This window comes from Mus pahari, chromosome 17, assembly GCF_900095145.1.
Source record: "Mus pahari chromosome 17, PAHARI_EIJ_v1.1, whole genome shotgun sequence".
Lineage (NCBI taxonomy): Eukaryota > Metazoa > Chordata > Mammalia > Rodentia > Muridae > Mus > Mus pahari.
In genome coordinates, this window is record NC_034606.1 from 55,376,495 (window position 1) to 55,400,416 (window position 23,922).

Sequence of the window (23,922 nt, forward strand, 5' to 3'; positions counted from 1 at the left end):
AAGGAAAGGAAAGGAAAAAAGAAAAGAAAAGAAAAGAAAAGAAAAGAAAAGAAAAGAAAAGAAAAGAAAAGAAAAGAAAAGAAAAGAAAAGAAAAGAGAAAAGCACTCAGCTCCTCGAGTCTGTGACCTTGTCGGAATCCGCCCTGTGCCTTCAGCAATGTCTACTAAGACGGAAAATGGTCGTTGCTGGATGACATCGAGCTTAACTGGTAGTATCGATGATTTAATAACAAGGAATCCACCAGAGACTGAACATCTGACTTCAGGTCTCACAAGCCTCTCAACAAGTGGTTTTTTTTTTAATCCCCACACATTTTGACTTTTGGCTACTATGCTTCTGAGAATATCCACATACATGTTTTCTTGCTATAAATCTCCATTTCTCTTGGATATATACCATGGAGTGAAATTTCCAGTTTATACGCTGACTACAATTTGAGTAAGTGCCACATTGTTTTCCAAAGCAGTTACATAATCAACATCCACAGTATTGCGAAGGGTCCAGTTTCTCTAGTTCTCAACCATATTGGTCACCAAACTGGTTTTTGCCATCTTCATGGAGGTGGAATGATATCTGTCTATAGTTCTGGTTTATGTATCCTGAAGTGGAAGTACATCAAAAAATAATTTTTTATATCTCACTTGGAGCAAGAATGTGTTCAGATTATTTGCCTACTGTTAATTTATTTTATTTATTTATTTATTTATTTATTTATTTATTTATTTATGTGGCTGTGTGTGTGTGTTTGTGTGTGTGTGTAGGTCAGATGACAATTAGTGGGAGCTGCTTTTCTCCATCTACCATTCAGGTTCTGGAGACAGAACTCAAGCTTAGCAGGAGACACTTATCCACTGAGCCATCTTGCTGTCTCCATTTGCCTACTTTTAAGTTCTGAATGTCTTTTTATAGAATTTTTAAAGGTTTTTATAGACTTTACTTGCTACACTTCCAGCTTGTTGTCTGCAACATGAATGCTGTAATTTGGATACCATTCACTTTATTTTCCTTACATTGAGCGTGTCCTTGGTGTCACATGTAGGAATTTGATGCCGGGCTGGTGAGATGGTAAGAGCACCCGACTGCTCTTCTGAAGGTCCTGAGTTCAAATCCCAGCGACCACATGATGGCTTACAACCATCCGTAAGGAGATTCTGGTGTGTCCGAAGACAGCTACAGTGTACTTACATATAATAAATAAATAAAATAAATCTTAAAAAAAAAAAAAAAAGGAATTGGATGCCACACCGACAGCCATCCAGGCTGTTCTGCATTTTGTCATTTTCTTTTTTTTTTCTTACTTTTTTTTTTTTTTTTTGTTCTTTGGTTACTGTTACTTTTGTTTTGTTTTTTGTCTTTTCTTTTCTGAACATTTTACCAATTAACAGCTTGGAGCACATCTGTTTTTCATCCCTTTGTGCGTGGCTTGTGAAAAATACCATTATTTTTTCCATCCAATCGCATTTGGTGTTTTTCTTTCTCATTTGCTTTAGCTTTTCTCAAACCTTTGCAATATCACATAACTTTATAAATTAAGTTTTGCTTTTCTAAAATACAACTTTTTGGATTCTGATATCATATCAAATCTGTCAATCATTTGGAGGAAGATGGTCTTACAATCCAAAAGAAAAATTTTAAATTTTGATATGTAATTTCTCTTGACATTCTTATGAGAATATAATCTTCAGTTTATAAAATTTATATGTAATTTTAAATGCATTCCTGTTTTCTTTTAAAATATTAGTATAGGTGAAATTATCTTCCTATTTTCATTGTGTGATTTTTTTTCTTGATGAGGTATAGGAAAAGAATTGATATATGTATTTATCTTCTATCCTACAGTGTTGCTCGACTCATGACTAGTTATAAAACATTTTAGTGCATTTATCAGCACTTTGCATATATAGAATATCTGCAAAAAAGAGTTTCATTTCATTTCTGTTTATTTCCAGTATCAATATTTTAAATGATTTTTTTGTCTAATTTTCATAACAATAGCACCTAGTACAATGTGGACAGGGAAATGTCAGAGATTCTTGTCTTGTTTCCCATCTCAAGAGAAATCATCCAGTTATTCACCCTTCAAGGTGATGTTAAGCATAGGTTTTTCCTAGTTTTTCTCTGCAAGGTTAGAAAGTGTATACTACAGACATATAGAAATATATCAAATGATTTCTCAGTACCATAGGAGAGGTTCATTTTAAAATTTTTAATATTTAAAAATCGAGTAATATAATGTAGTACTGTGAATATGAGAAAACTAGAGAAAAAATGAGCAGATGATATACTATCATATGTTGCTGGCTTCAGTTATTTCACTGAGTATTTTTTTGTACATGTGTCCATAAAAGGTGACTTTCTTTTTAAATTTTCTTTTTTTTATGATGTCATTCATTGTCTCGTTTTTTTTGCATCAAAGAAGTAATGACCTCACAGTGGGAAGGGGCAGATGCCCTTCTTTGTTTTCTGAGACAGCTCGTGAAAGGCTGGCATTAACTACTGTTTAAATATCTGGTAGACTCTATGCAAGAGGCTTCTTGGAGTGGAGGTTCAGTAGATAAGCTGTGAAGGTAGTTCTCTTGATTGCTAATTCGGTTGCTTGTTACACATTATCATTATCTCGAGTGAGTGTCAGTGGCGGTCTTTCGGCTGAATAGACAATTGGTTCTCTTAGTTGGCCTAAAGTCTACAAGTAGGACAAGGACTAGTTATTTCAACCCATTGGACTTAAGCAGAATTACGTGTATGGGCCATAATTGATAGACACAAGTCTATCACTCTGAAGACATAAGCTGAAGAGTAAGTCTTCACAAATGACAAGAAGTGAGCTGGTAGAATCTGGCCTTGGTAACTGGAGCTCTAGCTTTTGTATGAATGAGCCAACATGCGTTGTCTGTAAACTATTTTGTAGAACTGGGTTTGCTCAACTCTGCAAGCTTGAACAGGAGGAAGGAAGTTGGATTTAGGTGTGTTTTGGATGCTGATTGGTTCCTGATGGGAAAGGTGGGTTAGTGTAAGAGAAATGTAAAGAGATGATAGGAGAGCTGTAGACATAATGAGTAATTAGGAAAAGAAATCTACAGAGGCTCCTCAACATGCATGAGGGCATTGTGCTGCCTTTGTTTTATGCCAGCTTGACACAGGTTCGAGTCCACTGAGGGCAGGGAGCCACGACTAAGAAAAAGCCTCCATAGGCCTGGGCTGTAGGCCAGCCTATAAGGCACTTCCCTAATTACTTATAATTGTGGGAGGGTCTAGCTCTTCATGAGTAGGCACACTTCTGGCCTAGTGATTCTAGGTTCTGTAAGAAAGCAGCAGGCTGTTTGCAGGGAGGTGCAGGTGGTGCACATCTTTAATCCCAGCACTCAGGAGGCAGAAATAGATGGAGTTCTGAGTTCGAGGCCATCCTGGTCTAAAGAGTGAGTTCCAGGACAGTCAGGGTTACACAAAGAGAAACCCTGTCTTGAAAAATACAAGGCAAAACAAACAAACAAAAGGAGCAAGCAGTGAAGAAAAGGCCAGTGAGCAGCACCTCTCCGTGGTCTCTGCATCAGCTCCTGTCTGCAGGTTCCTGCCCTGACTTCCTCCAATGATAAGCAGTGCTATGGAGGAACAAGGCAAATAAACCCTTTTTCCCCGAAACTTGCTTGGGTTCTGGTGTCTTATCGCAGCAATAGTAATTCTAACTGAGACAGGCGTTATCTTATAAACACAGTGGATGCTGAAGATACTGTAAATTAAAAGTACATTTAACACTCCTAATCCTGCAACCTATCTCAGTGACTCCCAATTGCACAGGGCAGCATCCATCTTCCATGTGATCCTGTAACCCGGGGAGCTGCATTTTGCCACTGCAGCAGCGGCTTGATGTCACTGAAGAATAATCATCACAGAGTACCGCTATGTTCAAGAAGATTAGATGAAAAGTCCTGAGCAGAATCACGAATGAAACCGCACTGCCTTCTTGCTGTGTGAAGTTGAACCGTTCTAGGTACACTTTGGTAGTTTGGGAAAAAAACCACCTGTGGGCATATATCAACTACTAGCGGCTTCTGGCAAAATAAAATGATGGCGGCTTGTGAGGTAACTCAGCTGTTAACAAGGGTAGGTGTGTAAGCCTGGATCTCACAAGTGACTGACAGAACTGACTTCTGAGAGCTGTCCACTGATCTCTATCCATGGGCTGACATGGGCCCACCCATTCTCACACAGGTGCACCCTACAGATACACAGATACAAATAGTAATAGGTGAAATAAAACATACTGATGATAAAAGATAATAATTTGGGATATAATATAATCGATTCAAATAGTCATTCCATTCAAAAATAAACTTGGTTCAGGATAAAATTAAACCTCCGTTATTTTTCCTCCTTAGAATATTTTTTTAAAGATATATTTATTGATTATGTATACAGTGTTCTGTCTGTGTGTATGCCTGCAGCCCAGAAGAGGGCACCAGATCTCATTATATAAGGTTGTGAGCCATCATGTGGTTGCTGGGAATTGAACTCAGGACCCCTGGAAGAGCTGATAGTATTCTTAACCTCTGAGCCATCTCTCCAGACCCTCCTTAAAATATTTATACGCAAATCATTAATGTACACACCAAAACATTATACATCAATCCTATTTAGTGAATTAGATGTAGAGATGTTTAAAAGTGATGGTTGAACCCCATTTATAGGAGTAAGTACACACAGAGGCTGAGTGGGAGCTATAATTAGACATGCTTGAGAAAAATACAGAAGGGGCTTTACTACATCTAAAACATTTATTCCTTTGAAAGAAATATGAAATAATAAAGTGGATCAACATGTCATTAACCTATTGTATTTTTGATAGTTCCTGTGCATTTCATATGTCTAGACAGTTGTAGAAGGTTAAAATAAAGATAATATGAAATTTCAATGAAAATAAATCTTGTCACTTAATTGGGACATGTATCAGACAGTGGTGGTAGCACTCACCATTTGATGCTGTAAAATCAATGGCCACCGTGAAGTTGATCTGGGTTCTAGAATGCAAACAAACAACAACGCCAAGTAAGCAACAGCACCAGGGTGGTTGTTGTCCGTTTGTGTTACACTTTTAGCGGCACGAATTGTCTGAACAAATATAACATATATCAGACCACATCAAGCAGGCAGAGGTACTAGGCGAGAGTGTGTTAGAAATATCTTTGTTGTCCTAGTCCTGTAGAATAAAAACATCCTTTGAATTAGAGTGGCTTGGTTTTGAGCTCAGGAACCTTGCTAGTGGCTGGGTATAGAGTCCACACAAGCAACTGTGAGGTTTCAAGTCCAGCACTCACTGGTAACTGCTGCCTTAGGAGTCATCAGTAAAACTACCTCTAACACTGCAACACCTCTACAACACCAGCCCTGGAGATGTGACCCTCCTCTATGCTCTATGCTTCTGAAAAGTGATGTAGCTGAAGTGGCATTCCACATCAAGCTGACATGGTACCCCCCACATTTCATATATATTATATGAATATATATGTACATAATATATACATATTACATATTCTATCTAAATTATACATGTATATATAGATTATGTGTATATATTTAAATTACATATATAGTATATACACATATAAAAATACACATATATAAATTTTCAGCAGTTGGTCAATACATAAATTTATTTCACTTGGTCAGTTTGTGTTCTCTTTTAAATGAGTGGGCTATTTGCTTGCTTTCTTTCCTTCTCCTTTTCCTCCTCCCCTCCTGCAATTCTCTTTTTCTACTATAAACTAAGAAGGTAGGCATTTCACTTTTGGGTACACTTATAACTATTTACATTCCTGACACCAGTCCTTTCTTTCCAATAAGGTAACCATAGTAAGAGGCAGTCTCAGAGTCACAGTGATATGTAACTGTATCTGTATATATAACTGTATCTGTATATATAACTGTATCTGTGAGTCTCCCTTTCTTGTGCTATTTAAACAGAAATTCAGTAGAAAGGAAAAGTAGGCCTGGGTTTTAAGAACATATTTAGCATATTTAAAGGCTTATAGCACTTCTTGTGAAAAGTAGTACTCTTGGCAAACTGAACTCTTCAAAGTCTGTGGAACTATCACATGATGATGATGATGATGATGGTGATGGTGATGGTGATGATGATGGCATCCCGACTAGTAGCGATGATGCCTACACATCAATGGTCTCTGACTCTAGACCATCAGGCCCCTCATATTACCCTAACAAGCAGACCTTGCCTTCTTCAGATTCAGTCTCAAACCTCCTGCATACACTTCTGGGATTGAATTAAATTTGTACCCCTCCCTTAGGAATGGTCAACCTTTCATATTTAGGTATAATACAGTCGATGCAGATTCCTTTTATAGCCACTCAGTAACGTTTTACTCAAAGCAGAAATCAGGTTTAGAGGCTAAGAATACAGGCTCCCTGGGAGCTTCACTCTGATCCGCATGAATCAAAATGAGTACGACTTTCAGAGAAGTAATGGAGGGAGACATTTGGGAGAACATTCCAGATAACAGACTCCCTGTGAGGGGCTGAGAAGAGCAACCATCCCTAGCCCACTGGTGTGTCTAGGCAAAAGGATGTAATGCAGGGTGACAAGGTGACATAGAAACAGTAGGCTGAGTCTGAAAGAACTAGATTTGAGTCTCTGCAACTCACTTGTGACCTTGGGCAAATTTTAATATGGGGAGGGCAGGTTCCCAAGAACAGAACAATAACAGAAAGAGACAAGGGAGATACCGAACACATAAAATATATCACATAAAAATGACATACATATTAAACGTACATGTTATGATGCCCAGTTATATACGTTATCTCTGTTAATCTAACAATAACTTGCAAAGGACAATCAGTTCTGTATTTTTTATGTTTTACATGCAAGAAAAATTCAATAGTTTTTTGAAATTCACAAAATTCAATAGTTTTCTATACCAACAAAGGCTAGCATCAGAATGTAAATTGACACCTTCCCAAGGACAGATATCCTCAGTCACAAAGATATCAGGACATTATCATATGCTTAATGTAAATTTGTCCTCTGCCAACTATGCTATCAATACTAATCTCAGAAGCATTTGCATATCTCTTGTTTATTCAAACAGGGACTCGTTAAGGATGAAAGTAACCCAGAGCTTTGAAGACACATCATTTTAGCATATTTAAAATACCAAATTAGAATTCCACATTTTGGATCAATTTTTCTTAGATTTTAAGAACAGATACCTTTGGCTGATGCTTCTCTCTCTCTCTCTCTCTCTCTCTCTCTCTCTCTCTCTCTCTCTCTCTCTCTCTCTCTCTCTCTCTCTCTCCCCCCTCTTCCTCTCTCTCTCCCCTCCCCCCTTTTCATTTTTTTTCATTTTTCTGTGTGTGAGTGTGTTCACCCATTCTGTGTGTTTGGTTGACAGTACTTCATAATATCCTCCACTTTATTTTCTGAGATAAAATCTCACTGAACTTGGAGCTCATCAGTGAAGTTAAGCCAGAAGCCAGAAATCCCCAAGGATCCATCTGTCTCAGTCCGCCATTGTTGGAGTGACAGGAGTATGCAGCTGTACCTTGCTTTTTTTTTTTTTTTTTAAAAAAGAGGGTGCACTCACATTCTCAGGTATGTGCAGTAAACACTTTTCCCGTGAGCCATTTCGCCAGCCCTCTACCTCTCTCTGCACACTACACCCTCACTGTACTTCCACACTCATGAGTAGTTTAATTCTATGGTCGTGTCTATTCATGGTGACAGAAGGTACGATGCATAACAGTTTAAGTCGCTCTAAGGATGGAAACTGCTACAGTCACAGCAAGAAAGGTCCCTTCAAAGCAGTTGCATCTATCAAAGCTACAAAGAAAAACTGTGATTGTTAGCTCCCTGGGAGCCATACACCTGTACGGCATGAGAGAACAAAGACAGAAAGAAGAAATATTTAGAACTAAAGTAAATTACCCAAACACAAAACAGATTCTGTACAAAACACTCATCTATTGTTTAAAAAAATAAATAAATAAAGAGACTACAAAGAAAAAAAGAGAGGAGAAAGAGGGAGGGAGCGAGAGGGAGGGGGACAGAGAGAGGGAGAGAGAGAGAGAGAGAGAGAGAGAGAGAGAGAGAGAGAGAGAGAGAGATCTTACAGGCCAGTTATTTAGCCCAAAGATTCCTCCAAAGGTTCAGGATCCTTGAAGACAGAATATAAAAGATTGATGCAATTAGCACTAAATGCTAAGTAGGGCAACTTACTAATAGTCACGGAGGAGCAGAGAAACTGGAGGAATCCTTGGTGTTTATTTATTGGCTACTGATGATGTGATTTGACTAATTCCTACTTTTCATGGACTCCTTTCTGTCATTTGCTTTGCTTCATCAGTGTGTTCAGATCGGAAAAGATTATGCCTGAGTACGCAAGTCACCCGTTGATAGTGACGGAATGCCTACTCTTTTTTTTTTTTTTTTTGGCTTTTCGAGACAGGGTTTCTCTGTGTAGCCCTGGCTGTCCTGGAGCTCACTTTGTAGACCAGGCTGGCCTCGAACTCAGAAATCCGCCTGCCTCTGCCTCCCGAGTGCTGGGATTAAAGGCATGCGCCACCACGCCCGGCCGGAATGCCTACTCTTATCATAAAAAGATATCAAAAATTAAACAAAACAAATACTCTAAAGTTCAACAACCGTCTTCCAACTGCCACAACCTGGGTGAGGTGATAGAAAGATCTGGGAGCCATGGACAAATCAGCTCTGAACTTACCAGGCTTATGGTCCCAACACTGCATTACTAAACTCAACAAGAACTGTGTACCTTCTTATCAATGAATCCATTCCCACTGCTCCTGGGTACATCTGTACAAATTATGATGTATGCTTAATATGATGACGGTCACAGACTACAAGTTTACAAAATAGTAATGATCCATTTCTTAAAGATAGTGTACAAGCAGAGTTTTTGAAGACTTTAAGAAATGATTTTTTTTTCCCCATCAAGTAAGCCAAATGATGCTGTCAATAACTATACCACACTCTACATGCTTCATCGCACTTAAAGCATAGTATCAGAGTCCAAGTATCAAACATGAATTCATACAAGATGGCTCCTGGTGGGATATCTATATGAGGATCGTGTATAAGTCCTTGGAATATTGCACACAGTTTTGTTTTAAAAACAGACAGGAAAATGTGAGATTTCAAGAACTTCACAGAGTTGTGCTATGCTGGAATACATAATCGAGGTTGCATGGGCACAGGGTGAACATTACTATTAACATCTTACACACTTTGGCTCTGTGAGGGTTTACACTCCGAGAGTGTTCCTATTTTATTTTCCCACCTTTCTGAAGCTGTAAACATCAGAAACACCTGCCGGCATGGTGGACAATGGGAAGAGCTGCGCACATGGCCCAGAGTGATAGCCTCTCCTGTGTACTAGTTATCACTGTTGGGATTTATTCACCAATTAAAGATCCTCTTCGGGTTGCACAAACTGAACACTATGAATCCTGAAGGTGGAGTCCCTCATCCTTGTTTAATTTTTGATCAACACATATTTACATTCTATGACTGTTGGAATCAAAACCTATGCACCAGTTGGACTTTTATTCTGTCTGGGACGCTAGCAGGACCCATGCGTCTACCCTGATTTCCTAACACACAGTCTAGCTTATCCTTTGGTTCCATTATCCACTCTGACCCTTAAGCCGTAAACACCAGTACCCAGCCTGGTTCCTGATCCAGTATTTCTCAGCTTCTCCTTTTTCTTTAAATTAAAAAGTAATTAACTGACAAACATAAAACCACCTGATTCAAAGCATACTTCATCTTTAAAACTCTTCCTTTGCTTTGGGGGATGGAGAGAGGTCGCAGTGTTTTGGAGCATAAACTGCTCTTCCAGATGACCCAGATTCAGGTCCCAACACCCTCATGGCATCTTACAATTAGCTGTAACTCCAGTGCCAGGGTATCCAATGAATGTCCTGTTCTGTCTTCTGTGGCCACCAGGCATACATGTGAGGGGCAGACACACATGCAGGCAAAAGGTTCCTTCATACACATAAAATACAACTGAGAAGTCCTGCTTCTCCTGTGCAAATCATGATCAGCCAGACAAGAACAGGCTTTCATACAAATGGAGATTTAAACGTACCTTTAAGGCACTTCCTGAGTTGTACATTCTTTAGTAGCCCTCTCACTGACTCTGATTTCCAGGATCTGCGAACACTAGAGTGTGCTGTGCTGATCAAACTTTGGATCAAGCTACCAGAGCCTCAGAGATTGTTGTTCAGAATTTGACCTCCTGTGCTAGACTTCCTTCCCTCCACTTCAGCTTCTACGGACTGGACCTGCTCGATCCAAGATAACACCAAAACTGCTCTGTGATACATCTAGGTGCTGCCTCCAACCAATGAAAATGGAACCGCCCGTGAGGGATGATGTCATTCTCTGCCCACAAAGACACAGTTTCGAAAATGAACAGATGTGATGCTTTTTCTGGACTTTGGGAATTGAGCTCTTGAGCTCACTGTTGTTGTTGTTTGTTTTTTTTTTTAATTAAAATATTTTAATTGAAATATAACTACATCAACTGCCCTCCTTCTCTGTCCTCTTTCCATCCCCTCCCATGCCCCCTCTCACTCTCTCAAATCAATAGGCTTTTTCTGATTATTGTTATACATATATGCATATATATGTAAATATAACCTGACAACATCCCTTCAGGGTGGCTTGTGAGTATATGATTTCAGAGATGACAACTTGATCTGAATAATCAATTAGTAGGCTCATCCCTAGGAGGGGTTATTTGCTCCTCTCTCAGTGTTCACTAGATACCCGTAGTTCTTTGTCTAGGGGTTGAACCCCACGAGATTTCCCTGTCCTGTGTCAGAACATCTATTGACCTATTACTTGGGCCTGGTTTAAGAAGCCATACTGTTGTGATACCCTGGGTATGGCTTCCCTGTCATTTGTAGAAGACAGCAGACTTCCTGGTCCTCTGCCCTCCAGGTCCTTCCACCCCCTCTTTCTCCATGGTAGCTGAGTCTTAAGTATACAGGCTAGGTTGCAGAGTTAAGTGTATGGAACACACACAGGGGTGACAAAGTATTATTACACAAAGTCGTACCTCGCCTTCTTTCTAACCAGTAGCAAAAAACAACAACAACAACAAAAAATCAAAAGACAACAAAAAAAGCAAACAAAAAACTCTAATAAGTAATATCAAAACAAACAAAAGTAAACCTGTAGTCCAAAACTACAAGCACTGCTCAAAAAAAAAAAAAAATCCTATTTGAAATGCAATAGGTAGGTGATGGAGAGAATCTGTTGCTTAGTAGCAAACCATTGATCGAGCTGTCCATCAGAGAGCCTGGATCTCAAAGCCGCAGCAAGCTAGGCAGCTGTGAAAACAAACCTGTCCCCAGACTACCATCTCTCCCTGGCACCGTGTTCTCATAGAATAAGTCGGTACTGCTTCCTTTACAGGGACCGATCCTGAGAGCCTGTGTGTGATGTGTGTGCTCTCCAAGCTGCAGCCCAGACTCCCGGGAAGCTCAGGCTTCTCCAGGCTCCCCCTAATCCTTTCCTCTCAAGAGAGAAGGTCCTTTTCATACTGCCTCAAGATTTGCTTTTCTTTAATCCTCTCTGTATTTGCCTGGCTAGTGTACAGGGTCAAGCGATGAATTACAATCACGGCATTCAGCAGAGGATAAACTGTGGCAGAGAACTTCAAAACCCGCACACATTGTGACCCAAGGTCTGCAGTGTGGCACCAACACACGCACATCAGGCACTAGAGAGGACAAATTTTTCTGCCCTCTTCTGCAACCTGCCCTTCATTAGCTCCCGTTTTCTCTCCATCTTCCCTTCTCCAACTTCTAATTGCTCCCCGAGTGAAACTCTTTCAGATAGAAACATGCTTCCCACAGCTGTGTGTGTTTTTTTTTCCCTCAAATCCACGATTGCAACCTCCTCTTCAGAAGCTCCAGGACTTTAAAGTGAGGAGGTGATTGACCCCAATTAGCAGGAGAAGGTTTACAGTGCTTTGAGAGCCCTCCGCTGCATCTGCCCTCCTTTCCTTTTCTCTTTAGTTCAGGGACTATCCGCACTCTCGCATTCTTGTTATGCACCATGATAGAGAAACTGCCTAACAGGACTATGCTTGGTATCATTTCTTATGATGAAACACTTCCACTATTACCCTGAGTGTGGAATGGATAGTCCTGACCCTGCCATCTGCAGAGAGACAGGCTAAGGGTGAAAGAACATGCAAAGGCCGAGGCTGGACATCTCTTGACTTACAAACCTAAATCATATTATTTTGTTAACATTACATATTTTACTTTAAAAAAAATAGCATGCAGAGAAACAGGCTTTCATACGGGATTTTCATCTATATGTTTGCTTGACTGTCTCCCGACTTCTCCCTTTTAAGTATACAGATTTAGAATTAAGCATTAACGAAAATAAGTTTTGAGATGGTCTTTTAATGTGTGTAGATGTCTCTTTCCCAAGTGTTGACTTTCGATGAGATATGAAAACATTCCCTGTGAGTTTATAGAAGGCAGGCTGCTTTTTATTAGATTTATCTCCATTAAGAGCAGCAGTGTTTAGCTCTCCACCATTCTAATGAATACAAATCATTTGGATGCCCCTACAAGGAACCCTATTTAAAGAAAAGAAAAAGGTCCTAGGCATGCATATTCAAACAAAAAATCAGATTAGAAAGACCTTATAGTGTTGCCTGCTCTGGCAACGTATGCTCCTTGAGGCAATATTCAAACTAACATCACACATTTTGTAAAACCAATGCTAACAGATTATTGTGTTTGTGAAACTGCTTTAAGTATTTTTAAGGAAAACTATCATGAGGATGATATGTAGATTTTAAATTTTATTTATCTATATTCTATCTAATGATATATTTTATTTTATGTGCATCGGTGTTTTACCGTCATGTCTGACTGCCCATCTGTCCGTCCACGTGTCTGTCTGTGTCTGTCTATGTGACAGTTATGAGCTGTCATGTGGGTGCTAGAAATTGAGCCTGGGGCCTTTGGAAGAACAGCCAGTGCTCTTAGCCACGAGTCATCGCTCTAGCTCTTCTTATGGGCTCTGCTAGCATTCCAAACTAGTAAAGTCAAGAAGCTTCCATTGGCCTTCAGAATGAGCAAATGATACATGGATACATGGCCTCTCCTCTCTTTTCCCATAAAGACTTTTGTATTTTCTGTAACTGGGATAGAAACCCTTTATCTATAATCTGTACAAAGGCTTAGCATCATAATTAAGATGTGGTAAGATGAAAGGTACTGTCTGAAAACAATAGTTACCTTCTCTCTTTTATTTTTGGATGTAAAAAGAGATGTTTTATTGGTTGTAGGATTCACATTCTTACTCCTGGCCTTCAGTAATGAAGGGTTAAACTCTTATGTCTATTTTAAAGAAAAGCTGGGGTCCACAACTCCACTAAATTCCAGATAGAAACATATTTATTTTTATACCTGAGATATAGCTATCTGCTCATTGCATTTTAAGTTTCTGATCGCTTGCTTTAGATCTTTATGCTTTTACTCTCAGAAGTCAAAAAAAAAAAAAAAAAAAAAAAAAAGAAAGAAAGAAAAAGAAAAAGAAAAAGAAAAAGAAAAAAGAAAATTGCCCCATAATTGTTGTGTCTTGGTTGAAAATCTGCTGGTGTCAAACTCACTTCACAGCCAAGGATGACCTTGAACTTGTGATCCTCCAGACCTTACATCAGTGTTAGGATTAAAGGAGTGTACCAGCCTGTTGTTGTAGGTGGTGCTGGGACACGAGCCCACATCTTCATTGACAAGAATTCTACTCCCTGAGCCACATCTTCAGCCCACAATATGCTTTTTAACTTTTGTTTTCTAATTTCTCAGCTTATTTATCATCTTAGTCTTTTTTTTCCCTTTCCTTCTGTTATTTTTTTTTTTCAAGTGGAAATTAACTAAAAGATGAACTTCACTGGCTTCATTCACTTAAGTTTATCTTTTTCTTTCATTTCTTCGAGAACTGAAAATTACCACAACTAACATTATGGAAAGCAAGCATGATCCAATATTTGGTATTTCAAACCCATCGAAGGTTTCAGAAAACAGTGGCTAGTATTTACTGAAGGCTAGAACTACACTATATAGCACAGCTCCTTTAAGGACGGCATCATTATCTTTATTCCTACCTATTGGAAACAGAAACAGGCTCCAGTGGGGAGAGGCAGGCCTAGTGTTTGAATTATGCAGCTAACTTGAGATTCATGACTACAGAACTCAGGTCTGTAATCACCATCACCCCATTCTTAACTCTCTGAATGATTTAAAGTCTGTCCCAGAATTTATCTACACGGTACCTCTCCCAGGCCACTCGCTCCCACTCTTTCTATCATGACAAGAAGAAAATCAACAGTTTATGTTCCCATTCAGTTATTTCTTCCTGCTTTAGAAGAGAGGTCCAGTAGCAGTGATTTCTAGTAGATGCAAAAGCATCTTATACTTTAATATTTAATAATTCCATTGTAAACATGCATAGAGTTCTCAAGGAATACATTTAACAAAGAAAAAGAAATCAAAATGGATAATAACCTATTTAATTAGTAAATCTTCAAAAATAAAAAGAGGGGCTGTTCAGTAAGGGTTAGGGTTTTGTAAGTATTTATACACAGATGTTACTAGTGTGAATTAGTAGAGCATTTTAAACAGTTAATTAATACAAGATGAATGGTAATAGCACATTCCATGTGATCTTGCAGCATCTCTTCTATGCAATGAACTTAAAGATGTGCTTGTTGAAATGTAGGAAATACTGTTCACCAAGGTTTTACATTGTAGCTTCATTATTAACTTCATTTTGAGATAGATCTCATCTGTCTTTGCTAGTTTTAGGTCAAGTTGACAAAAGCTAGATGAGTCACCTGAGAGGAGAGAACCTCAGCAGAGAAAATGGCTTCGGAAGACTGGCCTCCAGCATGCTTGTAGAGCATTTAATTAGTGATCCAGGGGGAAGGCCCAGCCCACTGAGAGTGGTACCATCCCCTGGGCAGGTGATCCCAGGTTCCTTAAATACACAGCCTAAGCGAGGTTGTGGAGAAAGAGGAACACTCCTCCATTGCTGGTGGGATTGAAAGCTTGTACAACCACTCTGGAAATCAGTCTGGCGGTTCCTCAGAAAATTGGACATAGTACTACNGGAGGACCCAGCAATACCTCTTCTGGGCATATACCCAGAAGATCTTCCAACTGGTAATAAGGACACATGCTCCACTANGTTCATAGCAGCNTTATTTATAATAGCCAGAAGCTGGAAAGAACCCAGATGTCCCTCAATAGAGGAATGGATACAGAAACTGTGGTACATTTACACAATGGAGTACTACTCAGCTATTAAAAACAATGAATTTATGAAATTCTTGGGCAAATGGATGTATCTGGAGGATCCTTAGTGAGGTAACCCAATCACAAAAGAAGTCACTAGATATGCACTCACTGATAAGTGGATATTAGCCCAGAAACTTAGAATACCCAAAATACTTTATGCAAAACAGAAGAAAACCAAGAAGGATGACCATTGTGTGGATACTTCATTCCTCCTTAGAATAAGGAACAAAATACNCATGAAAGGATATAGGTACAGAGACAAAATTTAGAGCTAAGATGAAAGGATGGACTATCCAGATACCACCCCATCCAGGAATCCATCCCATCATCAGCCACCAAACCCAGATACTATTGCACATGCCAGCAAGATTCTGCTGAAGGGACCCTGATATTGCGGCCTCTTGTGAGGCTATGCCAGTGCCTGGCAAACACAGAAGTGGATGCTCACAGTCAGCTATTGGATGGGACACAGGGTCCTCAATGGAGGAGCTAGAGAAAGTACCCAAGGAGGTGAAGGGCTGCAACCCTGTAGGTGGAACAACAATATGAACTAACCAGTACCCCCTGAGCTTGTGTCTCTAGCTGCATATATAGCAGAAGATGGCCTAATCAGCTATCACTGGGAAGAGAGGCCCCTTGGTCTTGCAAACTTTATATGACCCAGCACAAGGGAAGGCCTGGGCCAAGTAGTGGGAGTGGGTGGGTAGGGGAGCAGGGGCAGGGGGGGTATAGGGAACTTTCCGGATAGCATTTGAAATGTAAATAAAGAAAATAATAATAAAATAAAAGGTAAAAAAATAAATAAATAAACAGCCTAAGCAAGCCAGGAGGAGCAAGGACGAGGAGCAAGCTGGTAGGCCCTTCCATGGTCTTCATCAGCTCCTGCCTCCAGCTTTAACTTCCTACCCCACTTCCCTCGTAAGCTCTTTCCCCGTACACACTGCTTTGGTCATGGTGTTTCATGACAGTAGAAATGGTAACCAGGACAAAAGGTAATGGCATGTACAGTCTGTGCTCCTCTGATGATCTGAAATAAATATCTACCATCGAAATATTCAAAAGGGAGCACAGCGTGATGGTTCAACTGGTAATTATGCCTGCTGCTAGACTTAAGGACCCAGACTCAGTCTTCCGAGTCCACAGTGTGATAGCACAGAATCAATTATTGCAAGGTTTACCCTGAGTTTCTCCACTCAGGCCCTGTGTTGTGCATGTGTGCACTGTTAGACTTCCTCAGATTAAAAACACATGTATTCCATCTTGCTACATTCATTTCTTGCACGCTCACAGGGCAGCCCTTTTAATCTGGTCACTTGGTCAGCTTCTCTGCTAAAATCTGCAGTAGCCAGTTTTAAAACAAATCTTTAGTTCCTAATAGCTTTTGTTCATATATATATATATATATATATATATATATATATGCATGCATGTATATATGTGTGTATATATGAATGTATGTATGTATAATATTCAAAGGTGGTCCTTGGTTGGTTCCATGACCATGGGAACAATCTACACACACACACACACACACACACACACACACACACACACACGATGCTATCGATGCAAGTTTTAAAAGATGACTTACCCTCCTTTAATATAGTCCAGGAAGGAGACTTCTGTTTCCACCAAGAAGGACAATAAGGTTACCTAGAGAGAGAGAGAGAGAGAGAGAGAGAGAGAGAGAGAGAGAGAGAGAGAGAGAGAGACTACTACCTGTCAGTATTAACTGTAATCTCAACATGGAATGGACACAGTTTTCCACTAAAGAGGACATGATATTCCCTTGCATTTCAAAAATAACTACAGATGTTATTTATTAAAATCTCCTAAGATGTGCATTTAACATTATCAAAAGGGAAGGGATGAAAGATAACATTAATTATCTACTTCTTTTCTGTGGCTATGAAGAACAGCTTGGCAGTGATCTGCAGGGACACTATGCTGTTCTCCACTGTAGAGTAGAAAAGATAAAAAGTCTGGAAAGTGTTTAAAGGTACACATGGATTCCTCAAGCTGAGCTGTGCCCCATTCTTTAACATGACCATCTAGTATAATAAACTTTGAATACACAGTGAAAAGAAAATATGTCTGCAGAAGCATCAGAGAGGTGGGTACAGTAGACAGAAGACCTCTCTCCATTATAGGCCTCAGACATTGTTGATGGCACTCTTAGCCTTGTCGTCATTGGAAGGCAGTGATCTGCCTTCTTTGCTGGCCATCTTTGCTCCCCTATCCCATCCTGATCACTCCCAGCATCTCCAAAGCTGATATCTGATGATATTCCATCAGTGAGGACATTGACTTCATTAGGTTAGCATTAGGAGTCACTGAGGAACGTAGCTGTTCTGAGTTTGGTCTTTGCCAGATTCACTGCACTGAAGTCTGCCGAAGAGAGTGATCAGAATAGCACATCAGCCTCCCTCAGAAGGGGCCAGCAGCAAACCATCCACAGCCTCCATGATCTCTTCAGTGCGGCCCTCCCTGGGAGGGTAAGGCTTCCAGCACAGGCCTTTGTTTTCATATTGGAAGCGAAGTAAATGCCTTTCTGAGATGATGTATGCTCCCAACCGGAATCACTTAGAATCTGAGTCTTTAACAAATAACGTTAAATACGACTTACTGTTCCTGAATTAGTGTATTTTTTCTTTTTTCCTTTCTTTTTGGGATTCACCACCTTGAAGAAGCAAATAGAACAATGAAAAGGTTAGGCTTCCTCAGATTAAAAACACATGTCTTCCAGCTTGTGACATTCATCTCTTGCACACTCACAGGGCAGCCCCTCTACTATGACGCTTGGGTGGTCACTCAGCCAACTCTTCTACTAAAATCTGTAGTGGCCAGGTTTAAAAGAAATCTTTTGTTCCTAATAGCTTTCTTTTACTTTGTTTTGATTTCTTATAATCATGTATACATTTTTATAAGGACTTATTTTATCATTTTATTTATGTGTGTGAAAGAGTGACTTGTGAGTATGTTTGTGTGAGTATGTTTGTAAGTGCTAGTACATGTGGAGGCAGGGGTCAGAGGGTCTGCCATGTGCTTGGGAACACCATAGAAAATGCTCCCAGAGAAAAGCCACATTTTCAAGCTGAATGGCTCATTAACTGATTAAACCTTCAGTGACAGTGGAGAACTGGGTGACAGGGCACGGCGGTGCAGAGGTTCCTCCACCTGGTATTCTTGCTGAAGCCATTTCACATTTAACCAGAATTTGATTTCTTTGATGGAGAATCCTGTGGAAAATTAACCAACTCTGATCTAAGACCTGAGGCCCAAACCACCCTAGCTAACTTACCTTAGCTTCTCTTAAACAGCTTGCTTCAGCCAAGCGAGAGACCAAGAATTTGAAGGCAAGATATGGTTCTTGCCTTCAAAAATCTTGTGCTCTGGACACTTGGGGCTACACTTGGCTCCCTCAATACCTGAGCGTCATCCCAGCCATGTGGAATGAAGACTTTCAATTAACTGTGCCTGAGTGGTTGTCTCTGGTGGGCTCCCCATAACAACTGGAATGTGGCAAGTCCAGAGCCAAACTACCTTGTTCAGTCCTTAGTCCTCTCAATAGATGCTTACTGGCCTCCAGTGAACCTGACCTAATAGCTTGAACAAGGATAGTATGAACAAGGCACTGTTTACTCCTTGAAATGTGGTGGTGACTTCCCAGCTGTCTGCCTTCCAATGATGACAAGGCTAAGAATTCCATCAACAGTGTTTGAGGCTTATAATGAAGAGGTCTTCTGTCTACTGTACCCACCTCTCTGATGCTTCTGCGGACATATTTTCTTTTCACTGTGTATTCAAAGTTTATTTTTAGCGATACAGTATATGTGTGTGTGTGTTTAACTGTGTGTCTTGTGCGTGTAACTACATTTATTACTATTCGGCAAACCAACCTGCAACTCTGAGTTTTAGTATATCATGGAAAATTCAATATGGTACTAAATATAAAAAACCTGCCTTTATTTACCAAATTTATACATACATTACCTAACATTCACACTAACCTCGGGTCTACCAATAAATTCTTTTTTTAAGTCCTTGCTCATGACTTTCTTTGTTATTATAAAAGCTTCATGAAATGTCTTCCACCTTAGAGCATAGAATCTGGGGTAAGCTAAAGCTACATTTGTGGACTACAGTCACTGGAACTGGTCTCCATAGTAATGTATCTATCTCCTTTCACTTTGAGGTGACATGTATTTTTTTGGCCATAGGAGTCCTCATAGAGACAGGAAGAGGGCAGGGCATCCTCTGGAGCTGAAGTTGAAGGCAGTTGGGGTACAGGGAATGGAACTCAGTTTCTCTGGAAGACCAGCAAGTGATCTTAGCCACTGAGCCCTCTCTTCACTGCCATACGCACATAGCTTCTGGATTTAGATGAGGCCTTTCAGATCAATGTACCCGAACAATGAATAGTTCTTGCAAAGAACCATAAATTTCAACTCAATGGTGGTAACACACACCTGAGGAAGATGAGGCAGGTGGGTTGGATGCAAGGAAAGTGGGGAGGAAATGAAGGAATAAAAGAAAGAAAAATCATAGGTTGCTAAAGAAAGTACAATTTAGAGTCATAACTTGCCCTTTATTAAAACATTAACAGCAAATGACCCTAATGTGTGAATGTTAGGGGACATATCAACAAAGCTTCTGTCAATAATGCTAGTAATCATGCTGCTACCCACTCCCCAGTGGCTGGTAAGGGACAGACCTGTGGACACATTGTGGCAGAACAACAGGGCTAAAGATCGAAGCAAAATTAAAATGAAGAAGACAGAAGTACCTCCCCCTGCCCCAGTTCCATACAACAAAGGGTTCGTGCTCAGGCCAGTTTTCAGAGAAAGACCCGAAGCTGCCCTTCCCCGCCTGGGCTTCATCCAAGCAACACACCCTGTGAGAGAAAAGCCTTCAGTATACACAGGGGTGGCTGGAGCTGAGAAAAATAAATGTCACAGGGAGGGGCTGACCCTTGGTGGCCACACTTTTTGGCTTTTTCTCTCACTTCGTTGCTCCAATCTACAATATGTTTACTGAAGATCTCTGTAACAGTTCCCTTTCAGATGAAAACTATTAGAAACATAATTGCGAGAAGCAATAATGTTCAAAATCTTGGTTTATTAAAGTATGCCTTATGCATGATCATGCATATAGTGTACCTGTCTATACACGTGTGTCTCTGGTTTGTTTTGAGCGTCATGTACTTAGTAAGAATTTGACTTATAAGTCACTAATTTGGCCCAGCTTCATTTTGTTCACAATAAAACTAACATTTAAAAACAAAATAAGGATTGCCTAATCAGAGATGGTACGGGTCCTGAATCTTTCCTTGGAACAGTTTAAGTTCTTAAAATTAAAATGCTTAAGGACATGACATATGTAATCATACAACGCTGACTCAAAACAGTCTCTCCTTGACCCTTATCCCAATTCTGGTTCTACAACATGCCAAGTTTGAGGCGGAGACATCACTAGGATAACTTTGAAAAGAAATGAGATATGGCTCTTCAGGAGAGTTTTGGTACCTGAGCAATACCTGACTTCAGAATTTTGGTAGATGTGTTAAGAACCATATGAGAATTGGAACTTCTGTGTATCAATGTTCAACCAATGAAATCTCAGAAAGCTCAAGCTGGATGGGGCGAAACACAATTGTAACTCTTGGGAGGTTGAGGCAGGAGGATTGCCAGGTCAACCTAGGCAACAGAGTGAGACCCTGTCGAGAGAGAGAGAGAGAGAGAGAGAGAGAGAGAGACAGAGAGAGAGAGAGAGACAGAGAGAGAGAGAGACAGAGAGACAGAGAGAGACAGAGAGAGACAGAGACAGAGAGACAGAGAGAGACAGAGAGAGACAGAGACAGAGACAGAAAGAAAAAGAAACAACAACAAATTGCAAGCCAACTTGCAAGGGAAATGTGCTATTAGTAGGAATATGCTCAGGAGGGATCTATGGATATTCATATGTACTAGAATGACCAGAAAAGGTTAACAGCCCAAGTTTCTACTCAGAAAGCAAGAGAAAGCTAAAGCAGTATTTCACACTATTGGATCGTGCAATGTGTGTCCCGATGTACACAGAATCATCTACTGATCACCACACTAGAAAAACAAAGATGTCCATAGACCACACACACAGAAAAAGGTTTACAGAGCTCATTTGTCAGACTCCCTCAATAAGTAACAACACACACTCTCTCTGCCCAATCCTTCTCTCCTGCATGTGTGTGTGTGTGTGTGTGTGTGTGTGTGTGTGCATGTCTGTGTCTGTATGTCTCTCTGTGTGTATTATAAATGGAATTTGTTTCTTTTAAACACAGTCTCACTATAGAGCACAAGTTGGACTTGAACTCATGATTCTTCTCTGTCAGCCTCGAGTGCCACCATGTCCAGATGTCTGCTGAGAGCTTAAAACCCCTTGTACACATGCATCGTATTTGACTTCCTTCAGCCTGATATTATTGATGGTGTTTCTTTTATAAAAAGAAGACATTTACACTGAACTAATGGGACCAACATCATCCCAGGACAGTTAATAATAGAAAGTTCCCTATTGAGCCTCTTTGTCATCTGATCCTAGGTCACACCCAGGATCTCATTAAAGCTATCTTCCATATATAAGAGAGAATGGGGACTGGCTGAAACCAATCATTTGAATAGCTTGTATCAACTAAGGAAGCTCAGAGTGGCATATCTCTGCAGAACAACAAAAAACAAAAACAGAAACAAACAAACAAACAAAAAATCAAAAAAAACAAAAAAACAACCCTGAAAGGGCAAGAAGTTGTTTGCATAATCACTCCCCCTGAGCCTTGAGGTCAGAGAGACTAAACACATGTGCACAGACTAGCTGATAATACTTCATTGGCTGTGTCAACTTAATATCTTTTTTAAAAGAAGATTTAAATAGAAAAGATTATTATTCAGTCTTTGTCTGTGACTAGAATCTTTCTTGGGCTGAGTTAAGTCTCTATACTTCCATAGGTCAATCAGCACACTACGGTTTAGAGCACAAACTAAAAGACCACTGCAAGCACTATGCCTGTCTGGCTCTTACACACTGATATTTTCATTCATCTCTGTGCATCCCAAGGGATGCAGAGCCCAGTAAAGACCATGGAATGCAGAATAATGAAGATATTTTAATCAGCTAATGAATGAATTATGAGTGAAACGCAACTATTTCAGACCAGTAAGAAGGTCAGGGAAGAGAAACCTTCACTCTCAAAAGAAGTCAGCTTTAGCGGCATCCTGGTGGAGAAGAGGTGCACCACCCGCCAAATAGTGAGATACACTCTTTTGCTATTCGCATGCATTAAAATCGTAAACGTTTAGAGAATGATCAGATAACCATGACCAAGGAGCAACAGTGCTAATCCAAGATTCGGTGGATGAGGCAGATGTGACTTCAGTATGTGCGTCAATCTGGATTTTGTTACCGACTGCATAGTACCCTGGCTGTCCTTTCGGTCTCTACCTAAACAAAAGTGAATGTGCTGAGACACGCTATGCAGGCCATAACTTACTTATACAAACAGTAGAAAAGTGAATAGTTTTACTTCTCTAATTAGTAATTCATTCATTAGAGGTGGATCGGGAAACATAGGACTGCAACTGAAGCACAATGGCTTAGGATTTGTATATAAATTAAAAATACATTTCCCAAGACCTGAACAGGGACTATATGAGCAGACATGCTAACCATAAGTGGGGGAATCTAACATAGCCTCAACTCTTCAGAAAAACCCGCAGGCAGCTAAGGAAGGCAGAGAGCAGGAGAAACAGCCTTCCCCAGAGAAGAGGATACCAATTGGTTATCCTATACCAAAAAGTTAGCCCTGAAGATATATGCATACAAGGAACATTATACAGATTGCAAAGACTGTACTTATGTATTCAAGAACACACACACACATCAAATATTAAAGAAAAAGAAGCTAGAGAAAGCAAAGGTGAAGGCATATGGGAGGGGTTGGAGGGAGAGAACAGAAAGGGAAAAATAATGTTAGTTGTATTTTAACTTCAAAAAAGCAAAAGCAGAAGCTCTTCGGGGATGGGGAGATGGCTTAGCAATTAAGATAACTGCTGCTGTTCTAGAGGATGTAAATTCTGTTCCAACCATCCACAGCAGGCTGCTTACAACCACCCATAACCACAATTTCCAAGGATCTGACATCCTTTGTGACCCCTGGAGGTATGCACCCCCACACACCCCCCCCACACTCACTCACACAAACATACACTTAAATATAAATTAAAAATAAGTAAAATAAAATGGAAAAACAGCTTCCTAGGTAAATCTTAACATCTTAAAATAGGTAGATCATGTAACTTTAGAGTAAGAATAAAACTGATCCAATTGCCTGTAACACTGCAGGGCTTCGGGCATTAACCTAATGGGAAAATAAGGACAGACACATAGCCATTCATGCAGAAAGACTGGGAAGAGCTGGGTGGTTGTTGGTCTGAGGGAGGACACCAACTGTAGCACATGTATGAGAGAAGAGAGAGAGAGAGAGAGAGAGAGAGAGAGAGAGAGAGAGTTGATTTCTAAATTTGAGCCCA

General features: G+C 40.1%; 1 protein-coding gene across 1 annotated transcript in view; it reads right to left on the minus strand.

Annotated features, from left to right (window-relative positions):
- The window catches only part of Cpne8 (copine 8), a 181,524-nt gene that overhangs the window by 38,384 nt on the left and 119,218 nt on the right, over positions 1-23,922 (minus strand). Inside the window, exons 12-14 of the mRNA XM_021216350.2 lie at positions 17,988-18,041; positions 16,953-17,014; positions 4,970-5,016 (exon numbers count right to left, since the gene is read on the minus strand). Of these exons, the coding sequence (XP_021072009.1) occupies positions 4,970-5,016; positions 16,953-17,014; positions 17,988-18,041 (163 nt within the window). The remainder of the gene's footprint in view (positions 1-4,969; positions 5,017-16,952; positions 17,015-17,987; positions 18,042-23,922) is intronic.